Source organism: Culex pipiens, chromosome 1, assembly GCF_016801865.2.
Source record: "Culex pipiens pallens isolate TS chromosome 1, TS_CPP_V2, whole genome shotgun sequence".
Classification (NCBI taxonomy): domain Eukaryota; kingdom Metazoa; phylum Arthropoda; class Insecta; order Diptera; family Culicidae; genus Culex; species Culex pipiens.
This window is the reverse complement of record NC_068937.1, coordinates 82,879,853-82,902,056: the sequence shown is the minus strand read 5'-3', so window position 1 is coordinate 82,902,056 and position 22,204 is coordinate 82,879,853. Positions and strand designations below refer to the sequence as shown.

General features: G+C 37.2%; 1 protein-coding gene and 1 pseudogene across 3 annotated transcripts in view; one reads left to right on the top strand and one right to left on the bottom strand.

Annotated features, from left to right (window-relative positions):
* The window catches only part of LOC120430791 (cadherin-23-like), a 33,707-nt gene extending 13,413 nt beyond the window's left edge, over positions 1-20,294 (bottom strand). Inside the window, exons 1-2 of one of the 3 annotated variants that reach the window (XM_039595905.2) lie at positions 20,162-20,294; positions 4,148-4,470 (exon numbers count right to left, since the gene is read on the bottom strand). In XM_039595905.2, the coding sequence (XP_039451839.1) occupies positions 4,148-4,437 (290 nt within the window). In that variant the 5' untranslated portion in view covers positions 4,438-4,470; positions 20,162-20,294. Of the gene's footprint in view, positions 1-4,147; positions 4,471-11,207; positions 11,401-20,161 lie in introns of those variants that run through there. The other 2 variants (XM_039595906.2, XM_039595904.2) reach the window with 2 other exon arrangements.
* On the top strand, positions 13,412-22,157 carry LOC120430788 (40S ribosomal protein S3-A-like; annotated as a pseudogene).
* The last annotated feature ends 47 nt before the right edge of the window (positions 22,158-22,204 follow it).

Genomic DNA, 22,204 nt, shown 5'->3' with positions numbered 1-22,204 from the left:
GGGGGTATATCAAAAATGTCTAAAATCAAGTTTTAAATTTCCGGTTTTCAATGAATGCATTCGCTTTGAGACATCATTTTAGCGCAAAATTAATTATTTTGTCAAAATTGGTCAAAATTTTCCCACAGTTTCAGAGGAATTTGATAAAACACTTTAATACCAAAATAATACCAAAATGTTCCATCCTGACTTAGAAAATTTTCCACAATTTCAAGTCATTTCTTTAGGGGGTATATCAAAAATGTTTAAAATCAATTTGAAATTTACGGTTTTCAATGAAAGCATTCGCTTTGAGACATCAGTTTAGCGCAAAATTAATTATTTTGTCAAAATTGGTCAAAATTTTCCCATAGTTTCAGAGGAATTTGATAAAATACTGTGATACCAAAAGAATACCAAAATGTGGTGTTCGACCATTGACAAATTCTGCAAATTTTGCAATATCAAAACAACACCTTAAATTGGTATGATAACAAATTTTACTCTTGCATAATCCTTAAGGCAAATTTTGAAGGGTCCAGAAATACCAAAATTTGGAATTGATAACAGAGAAAGGTATTATTATACGGGTAATTCTCCGCCAACTCACACAGCAGTTGCCCCGACCCCTCTTCGATTTGCGTGAAACTTTGTCCTAAGGGGTAACTTTTGTCCCTGATCACGAATCCGAGGTCCGTTTTTTGATATCTCGTGACGGAGGAGCGGTACGACCCCTTCCATTTTTGAACATGCGAAAAAAGAGGTGTTTTTCAATAATTTGCAGCCTGAAACGGTGATGAGATAGAAATTTGGTGTCAAAGGGACTTTCATGTAAAATTAGACGCCCGATTTGATGGCGTACTCAGAATTCCGAAAAAACGTATTTTTCATCGAAAAAAACACTAAAAAAGCTTTAAAAATTCTCCCATTTTCCGTTACTCGGCTGTAAAATTTTTTGGAACATGTCATATTATGGGAAATTTAATGTACTCCCGCATAAACGAGTACCTTAAAAAAACTTGTTGTTAAATGGTTTACTCACCATTTAAGAAATCGTAACCACTATTTGAAAAATGGTAGGAAAACCTTTAAAATACCATATCGGAAATGGTACCCTACCATTTTTAATAAAGTTCGACCATCTGAGATGAGGGTGTAGCGACGGTAACCTTAAAAATCTCCGAACAACGTTTCGTCAGATTACCATTTGTGTAATATGGTAAAAATAAAGTTAATTTTCGCGTGGAACCGACCTTTTTCCTCCGGTTTTTACTGTTTCAGAAATGGTTTTTAAATGGCATTTTAAGGTTTTTCTTACAATTTTTAACCTTGCTGCTACTGTTTCACAAATGGTTCGTAAATGGTTTTTTAGGGTTTTTCTCGCTATTTTTACCGAGCGCTACTGTTATAGAAATAGTTTTCACATGGTTATTTAAGGTTAATTCTATAATTTTCTCCCAGTTCCACTATTTGAGAAATAGTTTTCAAATGGTTTTTAATAGTTTTTCTAGCATTTTTTACCTACCTAATTTTTACAGAATTGTTCACTTTTTGACGAATGGTTCACAACAATAATATTAAAACTTGTTTGGCTTTAATTCTAGTTGATTGCCGATTCTGTTCGGTTGATCATACTGCCAAAGTCGTCCAAACCTGAAAAAAATCACAAAGTATCGAGTAGAATGTAACATTCAAATATGTGTACTTATCTGATGATTCAAATGATTTCCTTGATTAATGCCAATCGTGCGTTCGCTTCGATTTTGTTTTGTCGGTCGGCTGCCGCAGAATCCTCCAGCACCAGCTGTTCCGTTGTTTCAAGTTCTCCACGGCGCTGAAATGATCAACAAGAAAAATGTAAACAAAGTATCTGGTAAATCAAATGATTTGTTTGAAAATTATACCTGCGCACAAAACGTAGACAACAACCAGCCGCACAAACGTTTCACTTCAGACTGTTTTTGCCTGCGCCAGCCTGCAACGAGTGCAGGTAACGAGCATAGCGAGAGAAGAGAAACGAGAGAGCGCGCAGAGTAATAATATTCTGCCTGGTGCGCTCTTTCGTTTCTCTTCTCTCGCTACGCTCGTTACCTGCTCTCGCAAATATGCCGTAAATCCAAAATTATCAACTGTTGAAAAATGATTCGCTCATACAATTGAAATAAAGTAACAATTATCACAAACATGATATGCTTAAAGTTGAATCGTCAACGAAACTCAAAGGAATTGTAGTGCATCAAAAGGAACCGACATTTTCGAGCCTTTTTGTTCTTGAGCTCCTCAGTTTGTTTTCTCTTTTTGTTGGTTTAGATTCTGTCAATTAAAATTGGTAAACTTCGGATTGGCTTTCTTTGGCAGCTCAAATGTGGGTAAAATCCAGGGCCAAGTAAGCCAAATGATGTCCACATAACTTGGTATGTACTACTGGTTCAGCTGCACGACGAACACTTCACCGTAAAGTGAATGCCTTTACCATATGGTTCACAAACTCTCCGCCAAAGTTGTAATTCTTCGCTTTTATCAGCCCCACCATCGTTGAGTAGATCGTACACTTTTCCGGCAACTTAGTCAGACAAAATCTTGTTCCGGAAGTTGCCCAAATCCGACTCCAGCACAAACCCAACCCCTTATGAAGCTACAGACAAAAAAGTTTGATTCTTTCATTTGAAAACAAAACTTAGTCAAATTTGGTAAACGCTTTTTGCAAATTCTAACTATTTTTCAAATGGGTATTTAATGTTTCTATATGGTAATCGTGAATCAATATGAACCATTTGAACTTAAAAATCACCTTATGATTTAGGGTAACCATTTGAGTAAACATCCTCAAATAGTTTTTTAAAGTCATCAAGAAAATAGTTGACCATTACAAACATTCAAATAACTCTATTACTAATGGATACCATTTGACAAATAGTTATCAAGGTCCGCCAAATAACATTATTACAAATGATGACCATAACTCATAAGGTTGTTTTAAGGTCCTCACTAGAATTCATATAGTTTTCGTTTATCCGGGCTTTCTGAATCTACATTGTCCCAGAAGGTTCATTTTTTCATTTAGAACAATTTTTTTCATTTTAAAATTTCGAGTTTTTTCTAACTTTGCAGGGTTATTTTTTAGAGTGTAACAATATTCTACAAAGTTGTAGAGCAGACAATTACAAAAATTTTGATACATAGACATAAGGGGTTTGCTTATAAACATCACGAGTTATCGCGATTTTACGAAAAAAAGTTTTGAAAAAGTTGGTCGTCGTCGATCATGGCCGTTCATGGTCACCCGCGACAGACACGGACGACGAAACAAAGAGAAACGCAAAAAGTAACTTTTTCAAAACTTTTTTTTCGTAAAATCGCGATAACTCGTGATGTTCATAAGCAAACCCCTTATGTCTATACATCAAATTTTTTGTAATTGTAGAACATTGTTACACTCTAAAAAATAACCCTGCAAAGTTAGAAAAAACACGAAATTTTAAAATGAAAAATTTTGTTCTAATTGAAAAAATTACCCTTCTGGGACAATATAGATTCGAAAAGTACATTAAATTTCCCATAATATGACATGTTCCAAAAAATTTTACAGTCAAGTAACGGAAAATGGGAGAATTTTTAAAACTTTTTTAGTGTTTTTTTTCGATGAAAAATACGTTTTTTTCGGAATTCTGAGTACGCCATCAAATCGGGCGTCTAATTTTACATAAAAGTCCCTTTGACACCAAATTTCTATCTCATCACCGTTTCAGGCTGCAAATTAATGAAAAACACCTATTTTTTCGCATGTTCAAAAATGGAGGGGGTCGTACCGCCCCTTCGTCACGAGATATCAAAAAACGGACCACGGATTCTTGATCAGGGACAAAAGTTACCCCTTAGGACAAAGTTTCACGCAAATCGAAGAGGAGTCGGGGCAACTTTTCCCGATTTCGTATGAGTTGGTACAGAATTACCCATACATTTCCCTTGTTATTTACCCATGCTCGGGCGCTGCGAGCTATTCCGCCAGATTTTCGCCAGATTCGTCTGGCGTTACGCAAATCTTGGGCCATTCGGGGGGGAAATCTGGAAAAATTACCATAGTTTGAACTCTCTAATAGACAAGTTTATGACCAAATAAATAATAGGGTAGACTCCATTTTCTGTTTTACTGAGTAAAATGCCTTACTCTCTGAATATGTTGATTTTCTCCCGCATCTCCACCGGCTGCAAACGTAACACAAATTTAACACGTTGATCCTCTCGCAACAAATATATGAACACGTGCGCATCATCTCTATGGCCTGCACTATCATTAACCATCACTTTGAAGTCGAAATAACCCTTCATGCCTTTTTGGGGATCGAAATTTATCTGAATAGCTCCCGTATCACGATCCACCAGGAATGGAGGCTTTCTCAAGTGATCCAGGCCTTCGTCGAGCGATTGTTTTACCTCTCCAATTTGATAGAAGCTCATTTGCGCATGAGTACCTTCGTCATGGTCTACAGCCTAAAATTGAAAATAAAGAATCACGTGAGTGCTAAGGAAACTTAGAAATTGTGAAACATTTTGATTTTTAAAAATAGTAATGTATAGAGACCACTGTCCTCAGCTTGGTGGGATTTCTATGCCGATGTTGTTGATATATGTTGATGCTGATATCGATAGTTTCCGTAATTTTAAATTTATTGAACAATTGATGTAAATGGAGAATTTTAAAAGATGATCAATCAAATTGGATCCAATTTATTTAGAATATAAGAAAAACCATTCATTTTTTTTTTTTTTATATTGAAAACAGTAAAATAATTGCAACAGCAGTAAAACCTAATCATATCATTTGAGCTCGATAAACATGGTAACTCGTCGTTCGCTTCGTTAATCAATACCGCACTAAAAATCAATCATTTAAAACTCCTGAAATCATCCCAACTTACAAGTTACACTGTTTAATCCTTCATTCTTTAATTACAAATGATTTTGGTTCTATCTTTCCACAGCCGGCTGTCTAAGATTAAACCATTTCATTAAAAACTTTACAACAGATAAACGGGAAATGTCTCATCCGCAGCATCCGATTGCTTGCCTTGAGAATAATATATAATACCTTTCAACAAACACTATGATTTTGGGTCGCATCATCATCTTCTATGATGAATCCTGACCAAACACCCTATCCTACTAACAAGTTTTCAGGTTCCTGGCGCTCGTGGGGTGTAAGCACAGAGTAAATCAGCTGCCCTAGTAGCAACCTGCGCTAACTAACATTCCCGTCCCATAAGAAAAACCATTCAAAAACATTTTTCCTTAACCCTTTAGGGCACGCAGAAAAATAAGGCCTATTTTAATCAACAAAATATTTTGTTGTTTCAAGTTAACGATTTTTTGTTGAAATAAATCTCAACACCAATTAGAGCGAGATGTGGCGCTATAACCACGGCAAATAGTGTCCAGGGCATTCGAGGAAATATAATGTCCCATCCCAGAGGGTCTTGGAGTACCAAACCTTCTTAGCATGGTGCTCCCAACGAATACAACCAAATCTCGGAGCGTATGGTGGTGTGACCCCACGCTTCTTCCTCCCCTGTCGATTCGGAATTGTGTTGTTGTTCGAACACTCAGTGCTTCGTCTTGCCAAATGAAATTATGGAGATGGTTGTGAAAAATAGCGATAATAAATAATAGATATTAGAGGTAATCCAAATAATTGGAAAGCTTATTTCTCGCAATTGATGGCTCAAGGGGCCATGTCAAACTACGGTCATGCCGTTGTTCGCTGATCCTTTCTGGCAATTCTGGAACTGGTTCCCGGTGGCCCCTTGGGGACATTCCAGAAATATGAGAGAAACCCTATCATCCGATGCATCAAACTTCATGAAATTGAAAGATATGTCAACCAACGGTCAGCGAACAACGGCATGACCGTAGATTGAAATATATTTCAATTTCATGAAGTTTTATATGTCGGATAATAGGGCTTCTCTCATATTCTGGGAGTGTCCACAAAGAGCCACAGGGAACCAGTTCCAGAATGGATCAGCGAACAACGGCATGACCGTAGATTGACATATCTTTCAATTTCATGAAGTTTGATATGTAAGATAATAGGATTTCTATCATATTCCGGGAGTGTCCCCAAAGGGCAACCAGTAACCGGTTCCAGATTGGCCACAATGTTTCAATGAACAACGGCATGACCGTAGATTGACATATCTTTCAATTTCATGAAGTTTGATATGTCGGATGATAGGATTTCTCTTATATTCCGGGAGTGTCCCCAAAGGGGCTACCGGTAACCGGTTCCAGATTGGCCAAGATGGGTCAGCGAACATTGGCATGACCGTAGATTGACATTTTTTTCAATTTCATGAAGTTTAATATGTCGGATGATAGGGTTTCTCCCATATTCCGGGAGTGTCCCCAAAAGGCCACCGGTAACCGGTTACAGATTGGCCAGGATGGGTCAGCGAACAATGGCATGACCGTAAATAGACAAATCTTTCAATTTCATGTTTGATTTGTCGGATGATAGGGTTTCTATCATATTCCGGGAGTGTCCCCAAGGGGCCACCAGTAACCGGTTCCAGATTGGCCACAATGTTTCAGTGAACAACGGCATGACCGTAGATTGACATATCTTTCAATTTCATGAAGTTTGATATGTCGGATGATAGGGTTTCTCTCATATTCCGGAAGTGTCCCCAAGGGGCCACCGGTAACCGGTTCCAGATTGGCCAGGATGGGTCAGCGAACATTGTATCTCAAAATGGCGCAAGCCAAATTTTAAGCACTAGGTTGCATTTGAAAGAAGAGATCCAGCACTACAAACGCTGAAAAAATCTCAGGGGTGTTTTTCTTTAAACTTGAGATATCTTCATTTGAAAAAGTCTAATTTTCAAGGGAAAACCTTATGGGACCACCCTAACGAAATTCGAAAATTGTCCAAATATATGTTTTTCCATGTAATTTTGCCCGCTGAATCTGAATCTGCCCTCAGAATTGAGCCAAAATGTCAACAAATCGATTTTTGGTCATATTTTGGGTTTCCATGTAAAATTATCATTTAAACCCAAAATATGACCAAAAATCGATTTGTTGACATTTTGGCTCAATTCTGAGGGCAGATTCAGATTCAGCGGGCAAAATTACATGGAAAAACATATATTTGGACAATTTTCGAATTTCGTTAGGGTGGTCCCATAAGGTTTTCCCTTGAAAATTAGACTTTTTCAAATGAAGATATCTCAAGTTTAAAGAAAAACACCCCTGAGATTTTTTCAGCGTTTGTAGTGCTAGATCTCTTCTTTCAAATGCAACCTAGTGCTTAAAATTTGGCTTGCGCCATTTTGAGATATTTAAGTTTTAAATTTGCATCTTTTTTACCTTAAAATGGCTGTAACTTTTGACCCTTAAGTCCAAATTGACATGTCAAAAAATGAAAATGTTTGTTTTGTAGAGCTCTAAAAGTGCTCCGAATATCACTTTTCTCTAAAAGTTAACCCTGAATTGCCACGTTCAAAAAACTGATTTTTGAAGGTTTGCTCAGATGCTTTTTATAAATTTGGTCATAGAAGGCGTAGATTACGAGATAAAATTTTGGTGTCTTCGACAAAGTTGCTTGGATTGGCAAGCCCATCAACTTTCTAGAAGACAAAAAAATTCCCAAAAATATTCCTGAAAAGTTAGATTTTCAAAATCACCCTAATCGTGAACCACCCTAATTTTGAACCAAACCAAAAGTTGCCCCTTTCCATTTGCAACAACTCTTCATTGGCATGACCGTAGATTGACATATCTTTCAATTTCATGAAGTTTGATACGTCGGATGATAGGGTTTCTATCATAATCCGGAAGTGTTCCCAAGGCGCCACCGGTAACCGGTTCCAGATTGGCCAGGATGGCTCAGCGATTAACGACATTACCAAAGATGGGTATATCTCTCAATTTCATGAAGTTTGATATGCAACATGATGGGTTTTCAACAAAAAAATCAAATTGGCCATTCATCGGGTACCCGGGAACCGGTTCCAGGTTACCCGGAAGTGGCCACTAACACTCCAGAGTGGTTCTGGCAATCGTGTATTGTGTTTTTAGTAAGTTTTATGGATCAATTTCAACTATCATGAGAGTATTGGTATCACATATACGTGAAAAACAGTAAAATATGAACTTTTCGGATGTTCCGGATTTCCGGAACCGGTAGGTTACCTGGCCGTGATATTAATTTTTGTGGTCAAAGTACAGGTATATACCTGTCGAATGCAATCCGGAGTATCCAGATTGGTTGAAATTTGCCGGAGATACAGGTCGTCAAAGTTGGGGTCTCAATAAGGCCTTTTTCGGTTGTAGCCGATTCCCGGTGGCCACAGTGAAAAAAATCCGGTTTTCCAGGACGGTTTCGGAAAGGGGACATTCTAAGCTTTCATTTGTGACCAAAAGAACCGAAATCGGTCAAAAACTGGATTTTTGACGATTTTTTTAAGTTTTGGGTCGAAAAGGAGCCCAATACCTTTAAAGTAACTTTTGTTATGGACGCTCCCCTAGGGGTCGTCCAAGGTTCATTTGTTTTGTGAAATGTGTATTTTATACTATAAATTTAATGTCAGAAAATTTCAAGGCTCTAGCATGTAAGTTACGGCCTGGCACCCCTAGCCGTATTGCACCAACACTTGCAAACTCGTCATACGAAGCATTCTTTCTGCAATAATAAATAATTTAATTATTAGTCAAGTTACATCCTTCAACCAGAGACGCATCGAGCTCTACAGGCTCAATAAAAACTTCTTACCTGCTCTGTATGGTAGAACAGAGCTAAGCTCTGTATGCAGCGAACAGAGCCAGCTCTGTATGGGGAAAAATAATATTGATTTGCATATATCTCAAAAACGATAAGTTTTAGAAAGTTGACATGTTCTAGAAAGTTGCTGGTACCAAAAGGTTCTATATTATTATCTCAGACGTCATAACAATTTGATTGATTTTAGTTGTGCAAAACAAGAAAAAACTATTTATTTTCTAAAATACAAGGTATAGAATATTTTTGTTTTCGACAAAGTTGCTCAACTACCAAAAATGAACAACTCTCTCGAAGACACCAAAGCTCTATCTTCAATAGATACCGAAATAAAAAATAAAAACTATTTTTATAATAAATACTGCTTGCGACAAACACAAAGCGACCGCGTCGTAGGCACAGGTAATAGGAGGCATGTTTAGTAGAGATCGTCTGAAGTGAAAACTAGTATAGAAGAGTGTTCATAGAGAGTTTTTATGTTAAATGCTCTCGTCTGGATGGTTGAAAGAAATTTCAGATAAAATTATACAAATTTATAAAATTATATTCTTTTTATTGTACTGGTAAGTAATTAAGATTAGAAACAACAAAATTATTGCACAGCTATTTTTATGTTTGTCTTGACAAAACAAATGTTTAACAAAATAACAAGTTTTGTACAACAAATTGAGATAAAAAACAATTTCAAATACGCAAGTTAAAAAAATAAAAACTAAATCTTCTAACAAATATTTTAATTTTATAAAAAGAAAATCAGTAAACATATGTTTAATTTCAGGAAACTTTGCCATTTTATTAAATTCAACAGAAAAAAAAACTATATTTTTCAAGCAAGATATCCATAAGAAAGTTTTAAGCTCTAAATAATCTCTATGATATTTTTTTACATTTTGTCACCTTTTTTAAATAAAATAAGAAAATGAAATTAAATAGCAAAAACCATTTTTTCTTTATTTCTCAAGCCAGGAAATCAGTGAAGAGTTTCAAGCTCTAAATCAGTGGTTCTCAACCTTTATCGTTTCATTCCCCCCTTGACTAATTTTCAAGACCTTTATTCCCCCCTTGAATTTAGAAATAAAATCAAAACTCATAGTCTTAAATCTCACTAAAAAGCAAAAAAAAATAGTTTGTGAAATAAACTGAACAATAAAATGAAATGAACTGTTCCTGTTTGAATTTAAGCTCGTGGTTAAAAAAAATTATTCTTAAATATTCTATTAACAAAATTGTACTGGAATTAATCCTGAATGTTTACCGATCACATTTGAAAACGGATGAATGTTTTACTGTTCAAGTTTAAAAAATATTTGAATTCTTTAAAACTAAACAATTTGATTTCAATCAATGCTTCTTGAACAAATCCATAGGTCTCGTTTTTGAATCAATGCAATATGGTGAAAGGGATGACGTAGATCACAAAAGCATTGATTTTTTTTAAATGCGATATAAATACTTCCAGAATTTTTAGTTTATTTTTTTCAAAGAACTGGTAATGTTTAGAAGTGTGCACAAATAATCTCTTCAAAATTAACTTTTAACTCTAATTTTAGAAAAAAAAGACTTTAAAAAATGTGAATTCGCTTATTGTTTGAAATAAAATCCAAGGCCGAAAAAAAGTTACCTTTTCTATTTCATATCTTAATCCCTTTTGTTTAGAAGCTTAAAATATCCACAAAATTACATTTTCAGTATTGAAATCCTTCCAAGTTCGATACTTTTAAAGAAAGTGTCAGATATGGATTTTTTTAACAAACGCGTTTAAAGGCATTAGATTTCTATGCATCCTCATTCCTCCCCAAGAACGACCAAATTCCCCCCCAGGGGGGAATTCCTCACCGGTTGAGAAACACTGTTTTAGCAGTAAGTGGAGTTAATGATAATCTTGATGGATTATTCGTGTTTTTTTAAATTATTTGTATAGGTTTGTAAGTGTTTTAATACAAAGCGCAAGAACAAACGTCTCCCGGATAAACGTTACTTTTGGGAGATCCAAAAGATAGCCCATGCGGACAAATAGTTTATGACGACAGCTCTTGTTTCTGCTGCAGGTTTCCGGAACATCTAACATTATTAAAGACAGCGAAAAGAATTGAGGTTAGTTTTATAGATTTAATTCAGAAACCTGATCAACTTCCAATTGGGGGCTGCACAGGGTGTAAATGTGCTGGAAGAGTCTGCTCTTGTGTACTTGACTTCCGGCTTAATCCGGCCAGCCGGGTTAATCCACAAGGCTGTTTAAATCCATCGATCAATCAATCGATTTCGTTAGTTGCAGTCGGCCGATTTAGTTTGCCGATTAGTCGGTCGATCCTTATGTTAAGCTACAATAAGAGTCGGTGAAACAAACGACCGATTTAGTAGGTCGATTCAACAGACTGAAACCGACAAAATCGTTGAGAACATCGACTCAAATTTCTATGGGGACTTTCCCACAGCACAAAAAACTTCTCACCTAATCAACTGCAACATTCCTTCAGGTGCTGACCGGCAAAAAGTCTTCCTACCTTTTAATCCACTCACGCACATGCATTCACATGCACTCACAATGCACTCAATCACACACATAAACATCACAAAACTCCGCGAACTGATCGGCTCAAACAGGATCAAACACGACTCGAGACGTTCTCTGGCTTTGTTTTGGTCTCGAACTAATAATCCAGTGTTTCTCAACCGGTGAGGAATTCCCCCCTGGGGGGGAATTTGACCATTTTTGGGGGGGAATGAGGATGTATCATAAATCGAATTTATTTAAACATGTATTGCTTTCATTGTAAATTTCATGTTTACAAACAAGTTTCAACGTTATTCAAAATATTTTTGTACATTTTCACAGTTTCTAACAAGTTTTACTTGAGTTTACGGCATTTTTCAAAAATTTATAAAAAAGTTTTATTTTTTCAAGCGATCACTTTCACTTCTGGAAGTTATAACATGGTTTAGGTAATGCATGAGTGGTTCTTGAAATACTAAAACAGATTTGCTTTAAATAATTCTCGATATTTTCAATTTCAAAAAGAACACCAGATGTTATTTGGGGTTTTGAGAGAGATTTGTCAAATGAAATTGTTTTATTTCTTATTGAATTGAACGTTGAGATTTTTTGTAAGGTTTTAATGAATACTGTAATGAATATCAAAAGTTACAAGAAATAATTGTTTTAGAAAAGAATGTTTCAACTTTAATGTTTCTTTTTGTTAAATTTTCATGGCATGAAACATTATCAGTGCAACAAAAAGATTATTAAAAATAAATAATTCATTTGTTTATGAAATTATGTAATACTTTAGAGTATTTCTCATGTATTACATGATTTGTTTATTCTCAGTAAGAAAATTTGATTTGTTTGATTAAATTTTGATATTCATGCATTGATACCAACAAGTTTAACATCATTGGAGGAGGTAGGGGGGGGGGGAATGAGGCTCTTAAAAATTAGTCAAGGGGGGAATGGAACGAAAAAGGTTGAGAAACACTGTGCTAAAACTTCTCCAATTAGTGATTGCATTATGAAAAACATACCCAAAATAATTGCTCTCTAAACGAATTAATTGAAAATCAACCCCAGGCCGACTGGGTGAGAGGCAATCACGCTTACCTCTACACCACGAGTCCCGGCAATCGAAAAACAAGCTGCCACCAAAATTTTCACTAAGTCCTCTTTGTAAAAAATACTAAAATCGATTAAATCAGTCAATTCATAGGCCGACTCTGTAGGGACCGATTTAGTCTAGCATTTCGTCGATTTTGAGAACTGTAAAATTTTTATGGGGAGGCTTTGTCAGATTTTTTCGCGCATCAACTGCAGTCAGACTGCAAAATTTTCAGCCGGTGAATCTAACGCTTTTTACTTTTAGATTTCTACCATATTCACTCAACACCCGCTTGGTAACCACGTCTAGGGAAAGCAGCAGACGTGCAAAACAAACAGGCTAATTTTTCCCCAATGAACCTAACCAGCGTTGGAGAGGTATTACTGGTAAAATTTGTAATCTTTGTTGCGTTAAAGAAAAGAAAAAAAAGGGTTTTATGCCGTGATTGAGGAGAGAGCAGACATAGCTCAACCTCAATCCAAGTGCTTTTGTCCCTTCCAAAAGCCTTAGCCTGCGAAAGTTCTGATGGATGCTACTAAGAAACTGCACACCGAATATCACTGTTAGAATTAAGTTTGGTAGGACAAGTTAGCAAGTAATTTTTTAAATCAAACAAAAAAAATCTCATAATTCTTATGAGCCTGAGCCGCATCAACCAAATGCTAGGAACGTGATATCCTTGATACGTCAGGAATCCTTCCGGTTGCCATCCCGGGGCTCCAGACAACTAGATTTGTGAGGCCCTCGACACGTCAGGACTCCGTCTAGTCTGTAACAGTCATTGGGAATCTGATGTCCTCGATACGTCAGGCATCCGCCCTTGGACGAACTCCGCAGCAACTCGAGCGTCAGCATCAGTGAAACTCAGAAAAAAAAAACAGTTTTTAAAGTCGAATCGAGACGATTCGAGTCTAACGATGGGGTAGTCCCCTGCGGCAGACCTTCGGGTAACCCAACGGCTGGAGATTCGTAGCGCTGGACGTGTCCGTCGAAAAGGGCACACGCATCCGCACCATGTTCGTGAGCAAACAAAGAGTTTCAGCTCATTCTGTCGCCGCAAACGATGCTGTACGAAATCGTTGAGGAGTTTCAAGTCAAGGTCAACCGGAAAATTCGAGTGTACGCCCACTACATCATCGAAGCAATCATCCTCGGCGGCGTAGACGTCCACGCCTTTTCGCTGGCCAAGTGCAGCGCCCTCTGCACCAAGGGATGCCATCGCACTGAACGGGCCGCTGTGCCACCTCAGCACCAACCCGGTTCGCCCGGTTCCGGTTCGCGGCAAGCAGCTACGCGCTCTCTGAAATGACCACTTTTTCGCGAACGTGACCATCTACACGCTCGAGAGCGGCACCAAGGATACGGATGTTCCGTAGAGCGGTTCAAACCGCGCAAATCTCAGCGCTTTCACATTCCGCTGTTGGAGATGGGCAAGATTTTTGGACGTAAGGAGCACGGTTTTTCTTAGAGGTGAGTTTAAACAGGTAGAGGTTGAATCAAAACGTTTTGACAATGGTTTTCTTTTATAGGTGGGGCTTATCATGAAGTGTATTGCGAAAAAGCTCGAGTCAAGCATGATTATTATTAGTTCCGATAGAAGCGCGGTTGTGGTCATCAGGATCGTTATATGAGCAGTTCTCTAGAATTTCGGTCATTCGATTTTTTTTTGTATTTTTTAATCCGACTGAAACTTTTTTGGTGGCTTCGGTATGCCCAAAGAAGCCATTTTGCATCATTAGTTTGTCCATATAATTTTCCATACAAATTTGGCAGCTGTCCATACAAAAATGATGTTTGAAAATTCAAAAATCTGTATCTTTTGAAGGAATTTTTTGATCGATTTGGTGTCTTCGTCAAAGTTGTAGGTATGGATATGGACTACACCGGAAAAAAATGATACACGGTAAAAAAAATTTGGTGATTTTTTTATTTAACTTTTTATCACTAAAACTTGATTTGCAAAAAAACACTATTTTTAACTTTTTTTATTTTTTGATATGTTTTAGAGGACATAAAATGCCAACTTTTCAGAAATTTCCAGGTTGTGCAAAAAATCTTTGAGCGAGTTATGAATTTTTTAATCAATACTATTTTTTTCAAAAAATCGAAATATTGGTCGCAAAAATTTTTCAACGTCATTTTTTGATGTAAAATCAAATTTGCAATCGAAAAGTACTTAAGTAAAATTTTGATAAAGTGCACCGTTTTCAAGATAAATCCATATTTAGGTGACTTTTTTGAAAATAGTCGCAGTTTTTCATTTTTTTAAATTAGTGCACATGTTTGCACACTTTTGGAAAAAATATTTTTGAAAAGCTGAGAAAATTCTCTATATTTTGCTTCTTCGGACTTTGTTGATACGATCTTTAGTTGCTGAGATATTGCAATGCAAAGGTTTAAAAACAGGAAAATTGATGTTTTCTAAGTCTCATCCAAACAGCCCACCATTTTTAAATGTCGATATGTCAGCAACTAATAGTCCGATTTTCAATGTTAATATATGAAACATTTGTAAAATTTTCCGATCTTTTCAAAAACAATATTTTCAAAAATTTTAAACCAAGACTAACATTTTAAAAGGGCGTAATATTGAATGTTTGGCCCTTTTGAAATGTTAGTCTTGGTTTAAAATTTTTGAAAATATTGTTTTCGAAAAGATCGGAAAATTTCACAAATGTTTCATATATTAACATTGAAAATCGGACCATTAGTTGCTGAGGTATCGTTAGTTTAGAAACATTAGAAAATGGTGGGTTGTTTGGGTGAGACTTAGAAAACATTAATTTTCTTGTTTTTAAACCTTTGCATTGCAATATCTCAGCAACTAAAGATACTAAAGAATGTATCATCAAAGTCCGAAGAAGCAAAATATAGAAAATTTTCTCAGCTTTTCAAAAATATTTTTTCCAAAAGTGTGCAAACATGTGCACTAATTTTAAAAAATGAAAAACTGCGACTATTTTCAAAAGAGTTACGTAAATATGGATTTAACTTGAAAACGGTGCACTTTATCAAAATTTTACTTAAGTACTTTTCGATTGCAAATTTGATTTTACATCGAAAAATGACGTTGAAAAATTTTTGCGACCAATATTTCGATTTTTTCAAAAAATCAGTATTGATTAAAAAATTCATAACTCGCTCAAAGATTTTTTGCAAAACCTGAAAATTTCTGAAAAGTTGGCATTTTATGTCCTCTAAAACATATAAAAAAATAAAAAAAATTAAAAATAGTGTTTTTTTGCAAATCAAGTTTTAGTGATAAAAAGTTAAATAAAAAAATCACCAAATTTTTTTTACCGTGTATCATTTTTTTCCAGTGTAGTCCATATCCATACCTACAACTTTGCCGAAGACACCAAATCGATCAAAAAATTCCTTCAAAAGATACAGATTTTTGAATTTTCAAACATCATTTTTGTATGGACAGCTGCCAAATTTGTATGGAAAATTATATGGACAAACTAATGATGCAAAATGGCTTCTTTGGGCATACCGTAGGCACCAAAAAAGTTTCAGTCGGATTAAAAAATACAAAAATTAAAATTGATGAAAAAAGACCGATTTCGTAGAGAATTGCTCATATCAACATTCAACTCACGGAAGGAAAAGAAAACCAACACATTTGCCATTCGTTCAAGCACGAGCATACGTACGATTCTCGCCCATAGTTCGATCTACGAGATTTTCTTCGACGCCATCGTTCCGGCCACTCAACGGATGCTCACCCCTAAGCGGCAATCTACTCCCTGGCCATGCACCTGATTAAGCTGCAGTACGAGTTGAATCCTTCGACCAAACCGAACGAAGTCGCTGGTGGATACAGCACGGTTTACCGATCAAGAAGCGATCAGCGCCGAGCCGTACCAACTGGTCAAAACTCTCGCTGCTCAGGGGCCAACCCAATTGATAATTAAACTGTAAGCCCCAGGAGGCCGAAGACAAGTTCATTTAATTTTTGATCATGACGATGACAAAGTTACGTTTAAAACTAGTTAGGATTATACAAAATTGTTATTTGATGTAACTACAAACATAATTACAGATTGTTCGTTTTTCTTACTTCGTTCTCTCGTCAGAATACTAATCAAGTCCAGCAACTGCGATGTACGGTGTCGCCACAAGCGGTGAATAGAGAAAACAACAGAAAAGCTGCTCGTGACGACACGCACACACTGAAACGAGCTTTCAAACTTCCAAAAAAGAACAGCGATATACAATATATTTTTTGAAAATGATTTCAAAATTACAAGTTGAAACAGTCGTTAATTATCTGGACTTACCAAAAACGTAGCAAGAACAAAAAAGAAACGAGCTAAATCAGCCAAAAGGCTGGCAGAATAGAGCAAGCTTTGCTGGTAGCAATGGAGGCTTTTGAAAAAAAAACTTGTAAAAATAGTAGAAAAAGTAGCTATTCTAACCAAAACACCTACCAAGAATAGTGGCAAAATTAGCTAAACCAGCTAAAAAGATTTGTGAAAATATCTGGCTTCGCAGCCATCAATGGAGAATTTTAGAATTTAGGAATTAAGGAATTAAGGAATTAAGGAATTTGAGAATTCAGGAATTTTGGAATTTAGGAATTTGGGAATTTGAGAATTTAGGAATTTTAGAATTTTAGAATTTTAGAATTTTAGAAGTTTAGAATTTTAGAATTTTAGAATTTTAGAATTTTAGAATTTTAGAATTTTAGAATTTTAGAATTTTAGAATTTTAGAATTTTAGAATTTTAGAATTTTAGAATTTTAGAATTTTAGAATTTTAGAATTTTAGAATTTTAGAATTTTAGAATTTTAGAATTTTAGAATTTTAGAATTTTAGAATTTTAGAATTTTAGAATTTTAGAATTTTAGAATTTTAGAATTTTAGAATTTTAGAATTTTAGAATTTTAGAATTTTAGAATTTTAGAATTTTAGAATTTTAGAATTTTAGAATTTTAGAATTTTAGAATTTTAGAATTTTAGAATTTTAGAATTTTAGAATTTCAGAATTTTAGAATTTTAGAATTTTAGAATTTTAGAATTTTAGAATTTTAGAATTTTAGAATTTTAGAATTTTAGAATTTTAGAATTTTAGAATTTTAGAATTTTAGAATTTTAGAATTTTAGAATTTTAGAATTTTAGAATTTTAGAATTTTAGAATTTTAGAATTTTAGAATTTTAGAATTTTAGAATTTTAGAATTTTAGAATTTTAGAATTTTAGAATTTTAGAATTTTAGAATTTTAGAATTTTAGAATTTTAGAATTTTAGAATTTTAGAATTTTAGAATTTTAGAATTTTAGAATTTTAGAATTTTAGAATTTTAGAATTTTAGAATTTTAGAATTTTAGAATTTTAGAATTTTAGAATTTTAGAATTTTAGAATTTTAGAATTTTAGAATTTTAGAATTTTAGAATTTTAGAATTTTAGAATTTTAGAATTTTAGAATTTTAGAATTTTAGAATTTTAGAATTTTAGAATTTTAGAATTTTAGAATTTTAGAATTTTAGAATTTTAGAATTTTAGAATTTTAGAATTTGAGAATTTGAGAATTTGAGAATTTGAGAATTTTAGAATTTTTATATGTTCACGATTTTATGATTCAAGAATCATAGAAAATTTGAATTTTTATAAATTAAGAATTTCGAATTTAAGTTTTTCAGGTTTTGAGAGTTGAAGGGTTTTGGAATTATAGAATTTTTGAAATTACAATTGCAGAATTGAAGAATGTTAGATTAGAGTTTCGTGGTGTAGGGTGTTACAAAGTGTGTGTGGATTTTCAGCGCCTTCCGCACGACCGAAAGGCTTGACCGAGATCGCTTCCAGGATGCCGAAGGAGCTCGAGTTCAGTAGATATGTCTCGTCATGGAACAACCCAGACTGGTACGTGGATGATGTTGACCGGGTCGCTTTCCTCATTGTCGTGGTTCAATTCGAGATGTGCAGATCTGGTGAAGAAGTTGGCGTCGCTGCCTGGTGCGGAATGAAGGTCGATTATTTTCAAATTTTGTCAAGCTCTCGAGGGACTTACCTGCTTCAGTTGCGTTGCGCAGAGAAAGTGACCCCTTCAGTTCCTTGATGACTTTCTCCCGTTGTTGGAGGAAGAGGAGGAGGAGGAGGAGGAGGAGGAGGAGGAGGAGGAGGAGGAGGAGGAGGAGGAGGAGGAGGAGGAGGAGGAGGAGGAGGAGGAGGAGGAGGAGGAGGAGGAGGAGGAGGAGGAGGAGGAGGAGGAGGAGGAGGAGGAGGAGGAGGAGGAGGAGGAGGAGGAGGAGGAGGAGGAGGAGGAGGAGGAGGACGAGGAGGAGGAGGAGGGGGAGGAGGAGGAGGAGGAGGAGGAGGTGGAGGAGGAGGAGGAGGAGGAGGAGGAGGAGGAGGAGGAGGAGGAGGAGGAGGAGGAGGAGGAGGAGGAGGAGGAGGAGGAGGTGGAGGAGGAGGAGGAGGAGGAGGAGGAGGAGGAGGAGGAGGAGGAGGAGGAGGAGGAGGAGGAGGAGGAGGAGGAGGAGGAGGAGGAGGAGGAGGAGGAGGAGGAGGAGGAGGAGGAGGGGAGGAGGAGGAGGAGGAGGAGGAGGAGGAGGAGGAGGAGGAGGAGGAGGAGGAGGAGGAGGAGGAGGAGGTGGTACAGTACAGGTTCAGTTCTGGGATGAAAGACGGCACCGTTGCCAATGGCCACCCTCGAGAAGGCGGACAGCGGTGGCGATTACATCACCGGAACCTCCTTCTCCTCCTCTGCTTGAAGCCAAGTTTCACGTCAATCAACGGCAGCATGGCAACGGCTCGTTGATGATTTCCTCCCGCTGGACAACATCTTCCTCGGCGACCGTGGAGCAGAATGAGGAGGAGGTTCCGGCGATGTCCGCCTTCTCGAGGGTGGTCGTTGGCAAAAGTACCGTCTTTCATTCCTGAACTGTACCTGTACTGATCCTTTCCATCACTTTTGTCAGAATCGACGCTGGCGCTGCGGATCGACCTTGACTTTTACCGGACAGGTGATTTCGCCACTTCCGAAAGCACTTTGAATCTCGTCCCGGTTGACCGGAACGACTTTGTTGGCGGTGTTTGCAGCACGCTTGGGCAGCAATTGTTGCTGCTTTTACTTAGCACACACGAACTACACATAATTTGGCCAACACCCACCGGAACCCGTTGTCGGGAAACCGGCAACGATTTTTTTCTTCCGAAACCACAAAATAAAAAATTTACACAAACAAAAAAAACAAACTGTCACGACGTTTTAGTTGACGTTTTGATTTAGGCTGCGTTTTGACAGTTGTTACGCTTCGTAAAAGTGTGACGGAAAAAGTTGCGTTTTCGAAAACGAAAGTTGCGCTTTCGAAAACAAAAGTTTTCGAAATCGAGGAGAATGTTTTCATTTTTGAAAACATTGTAAATGATACTTGGTTTTAGTAAAATTCAAGGGAGACTCTAGATTATCCAGCATCATTCAAACACGACCGCTTATTAGGATTAAAATGGGTAGATTTCCCCTATCTCGCTTAAGGTGTAACGGGCCATCATCAAATATGGCGAAAAATATATGGCGAAACCCCGTCCCGTTCCACGTTAATGATGATTGTTTCCCGATCCACCTTATTGGGTGAAAATTAGAAATTTTTCTGAAGATCGTTAATTTCTCGCACTTATGATTAGCTTAAAAATATAGAAAAATAATCACTGCGTACAAAACTACCACGGGAAAACGGCTAAACTTATAGTAGGCTCGAAAAAGCTTTTATTTTTAAAAATTTAGCCTATTTTTGCAAAGAAAATTTTCACCATACAAAAATACGCGCATTTTCAAACGCCTCAAAACTACCGTTTTAATCACCTCACCTTGATAAATCGATAATCACTGGACGTGCTGCACACTGTAGGACCAGCCAATTACGGCCAAACACTTCAAAACGCGATATTTTAGCGAAATTTAGAATCGAATTATGCAAATTGGAATTTTTTGCGAGTTTTTTTTGTATTCAGACACACTTCAACACAGCCATACGTCACACTGATGTTGGTTGTCATCAAGAATGTGGTTGCCAGAGACTTAAATTGAACACTTTTAATCAAATCAAATAATAAAGTATTCTTGTTTGATTTTTTGACTCGTACTGATGTATAATATTGAAACAATTGATAAATGAGCTGTTTTGGTTAATAAATTGTATTTACAATTGATTTAAATGCTTAATAATCTACCATGAAAAATATATTTCAAAAAACAATTCGTAAAACTCTGCCCTGAATGGCAACACTTTTCACTGGCGTGCAAGGTTGTGACAGTTGTGTTTTTGTCAGCAGAGATCTGTCATTTACGGAGTTCAAGTTGGCAAGAGAACGGGAAAGAAAAAAATCCGTTTTCCCGGACCTTCCTAGATTCCACCGGAACTGCAAACACAGGTAATTTTTGTTTTGTTTCACCTAATATTGTGATTAATAATTATTTCAATTTTCCCAGGTCGTGCGCACGGCCCTCCGAGCAGTGTGGAGACGACTTATAGAATCACCGAGAAAATCTGTCTACCGAATCCTGAATTCTGCCTGGCTGGCCGCGGTGGGCTACTTCGGTGTGGAGTTTCGCGTCACCCCGAACCGTTCGGAGATCATCATAACCACCCGCACCCAGAACATGCTCGGCGAGAAGCGCCACAGCATCCGGGAGCTGACCGCCGTCGTCCAGAAGCTGATCGGAGGTCTGTCCGTGTGTGGTGCCGCTACGGTGTTGTTGCGGTGGATTCCGGCGCCAAGGGTTTTGAGGCGGTCTTGTTTGGTAAGCTGCGCGGTTAGCGTGCCTAGTCGATGAAGTTCGTTGACGGACTGATGATCCATTCCGGAGATCCGTGCAACGAGTACTTCGACACGATCACCCGTCACGTCCTGCTGCGCCTGGAAGTGCTCGAAATCCAGGTCAAGATTATACTGCAGTGGGAACCGAACGGCAAGATCGGCCCGAAGGAGCCGCTGCCGCACAACGTGTTGGTGGTGGAGCAGAGGGATGAGATCATGTACAACACGCCCCGCAGCAAGTCGTCGGCGCTGGAGCTGAGAGCCGGTGGAACCGTCGAGAGGGTTGAGTTAAACTGGGCGTAGGATTCAAGCTGTTCAATGTCCAAAATAATGTGAATGTGATAAGTTGAGACCAGTCTAAGTCCCTCTCAGCTCGCGGCACATGACAAGGTTGAGCCGGATGGGTGCTCGATAAGAAAAAAATTCAAATGTTTGCGTAAAAGAAAAATAAAGGTAATTAATTTTCATCAACCAAGCACATACCATTTCATATTGTAGAAAATGAATTTTCCGAAAAATGGGGCTGTTCTGGAGCTTTGGTGTCTTCAGATAAGTTGTTGCAAATGGGAAGGGGCAACTTTTGGTTGAAAATTGAGGTGGTTCACGATTAAAGTGTTTTTGAAAATTTATCTGTTTAGGATTTTTTTTGGGATTTTTTTGTCTTCTAGAAAGTTTTTGGGCTTGCCAATCCAAGCAACTTTGTCAAAGACAGAGCAGAGCAGCAGCAGACAGAGAGTTTTTTTAAAGGTCAATGGGTCAAAAGTTACAACCATTTCAACATAAAAAAGACGCAAATTCTAGGTGTCCGAAGGTTTGAAACGGTGAGACAATCCAAACCTTTTTTTACACCCGGGATTCAAACTGAAGACCTTTGGGTTGTGAGTCCAATTGACGACCAGCGACTCTACCGAGACAGGCTTTTTCCAAGGGAGACGACTTCTACACCTGGACTGAGCCAACGATCTATCCTCTAAGCTAGACCGGGGCCAACATTTACTTCCCCATCCGACGGAAGGCGGTATCAGACTGGAAGCGAACCCAGGCCAACTGGGATATCCAGGTTTTTAACAATATGGACGAATACCGAAGGTA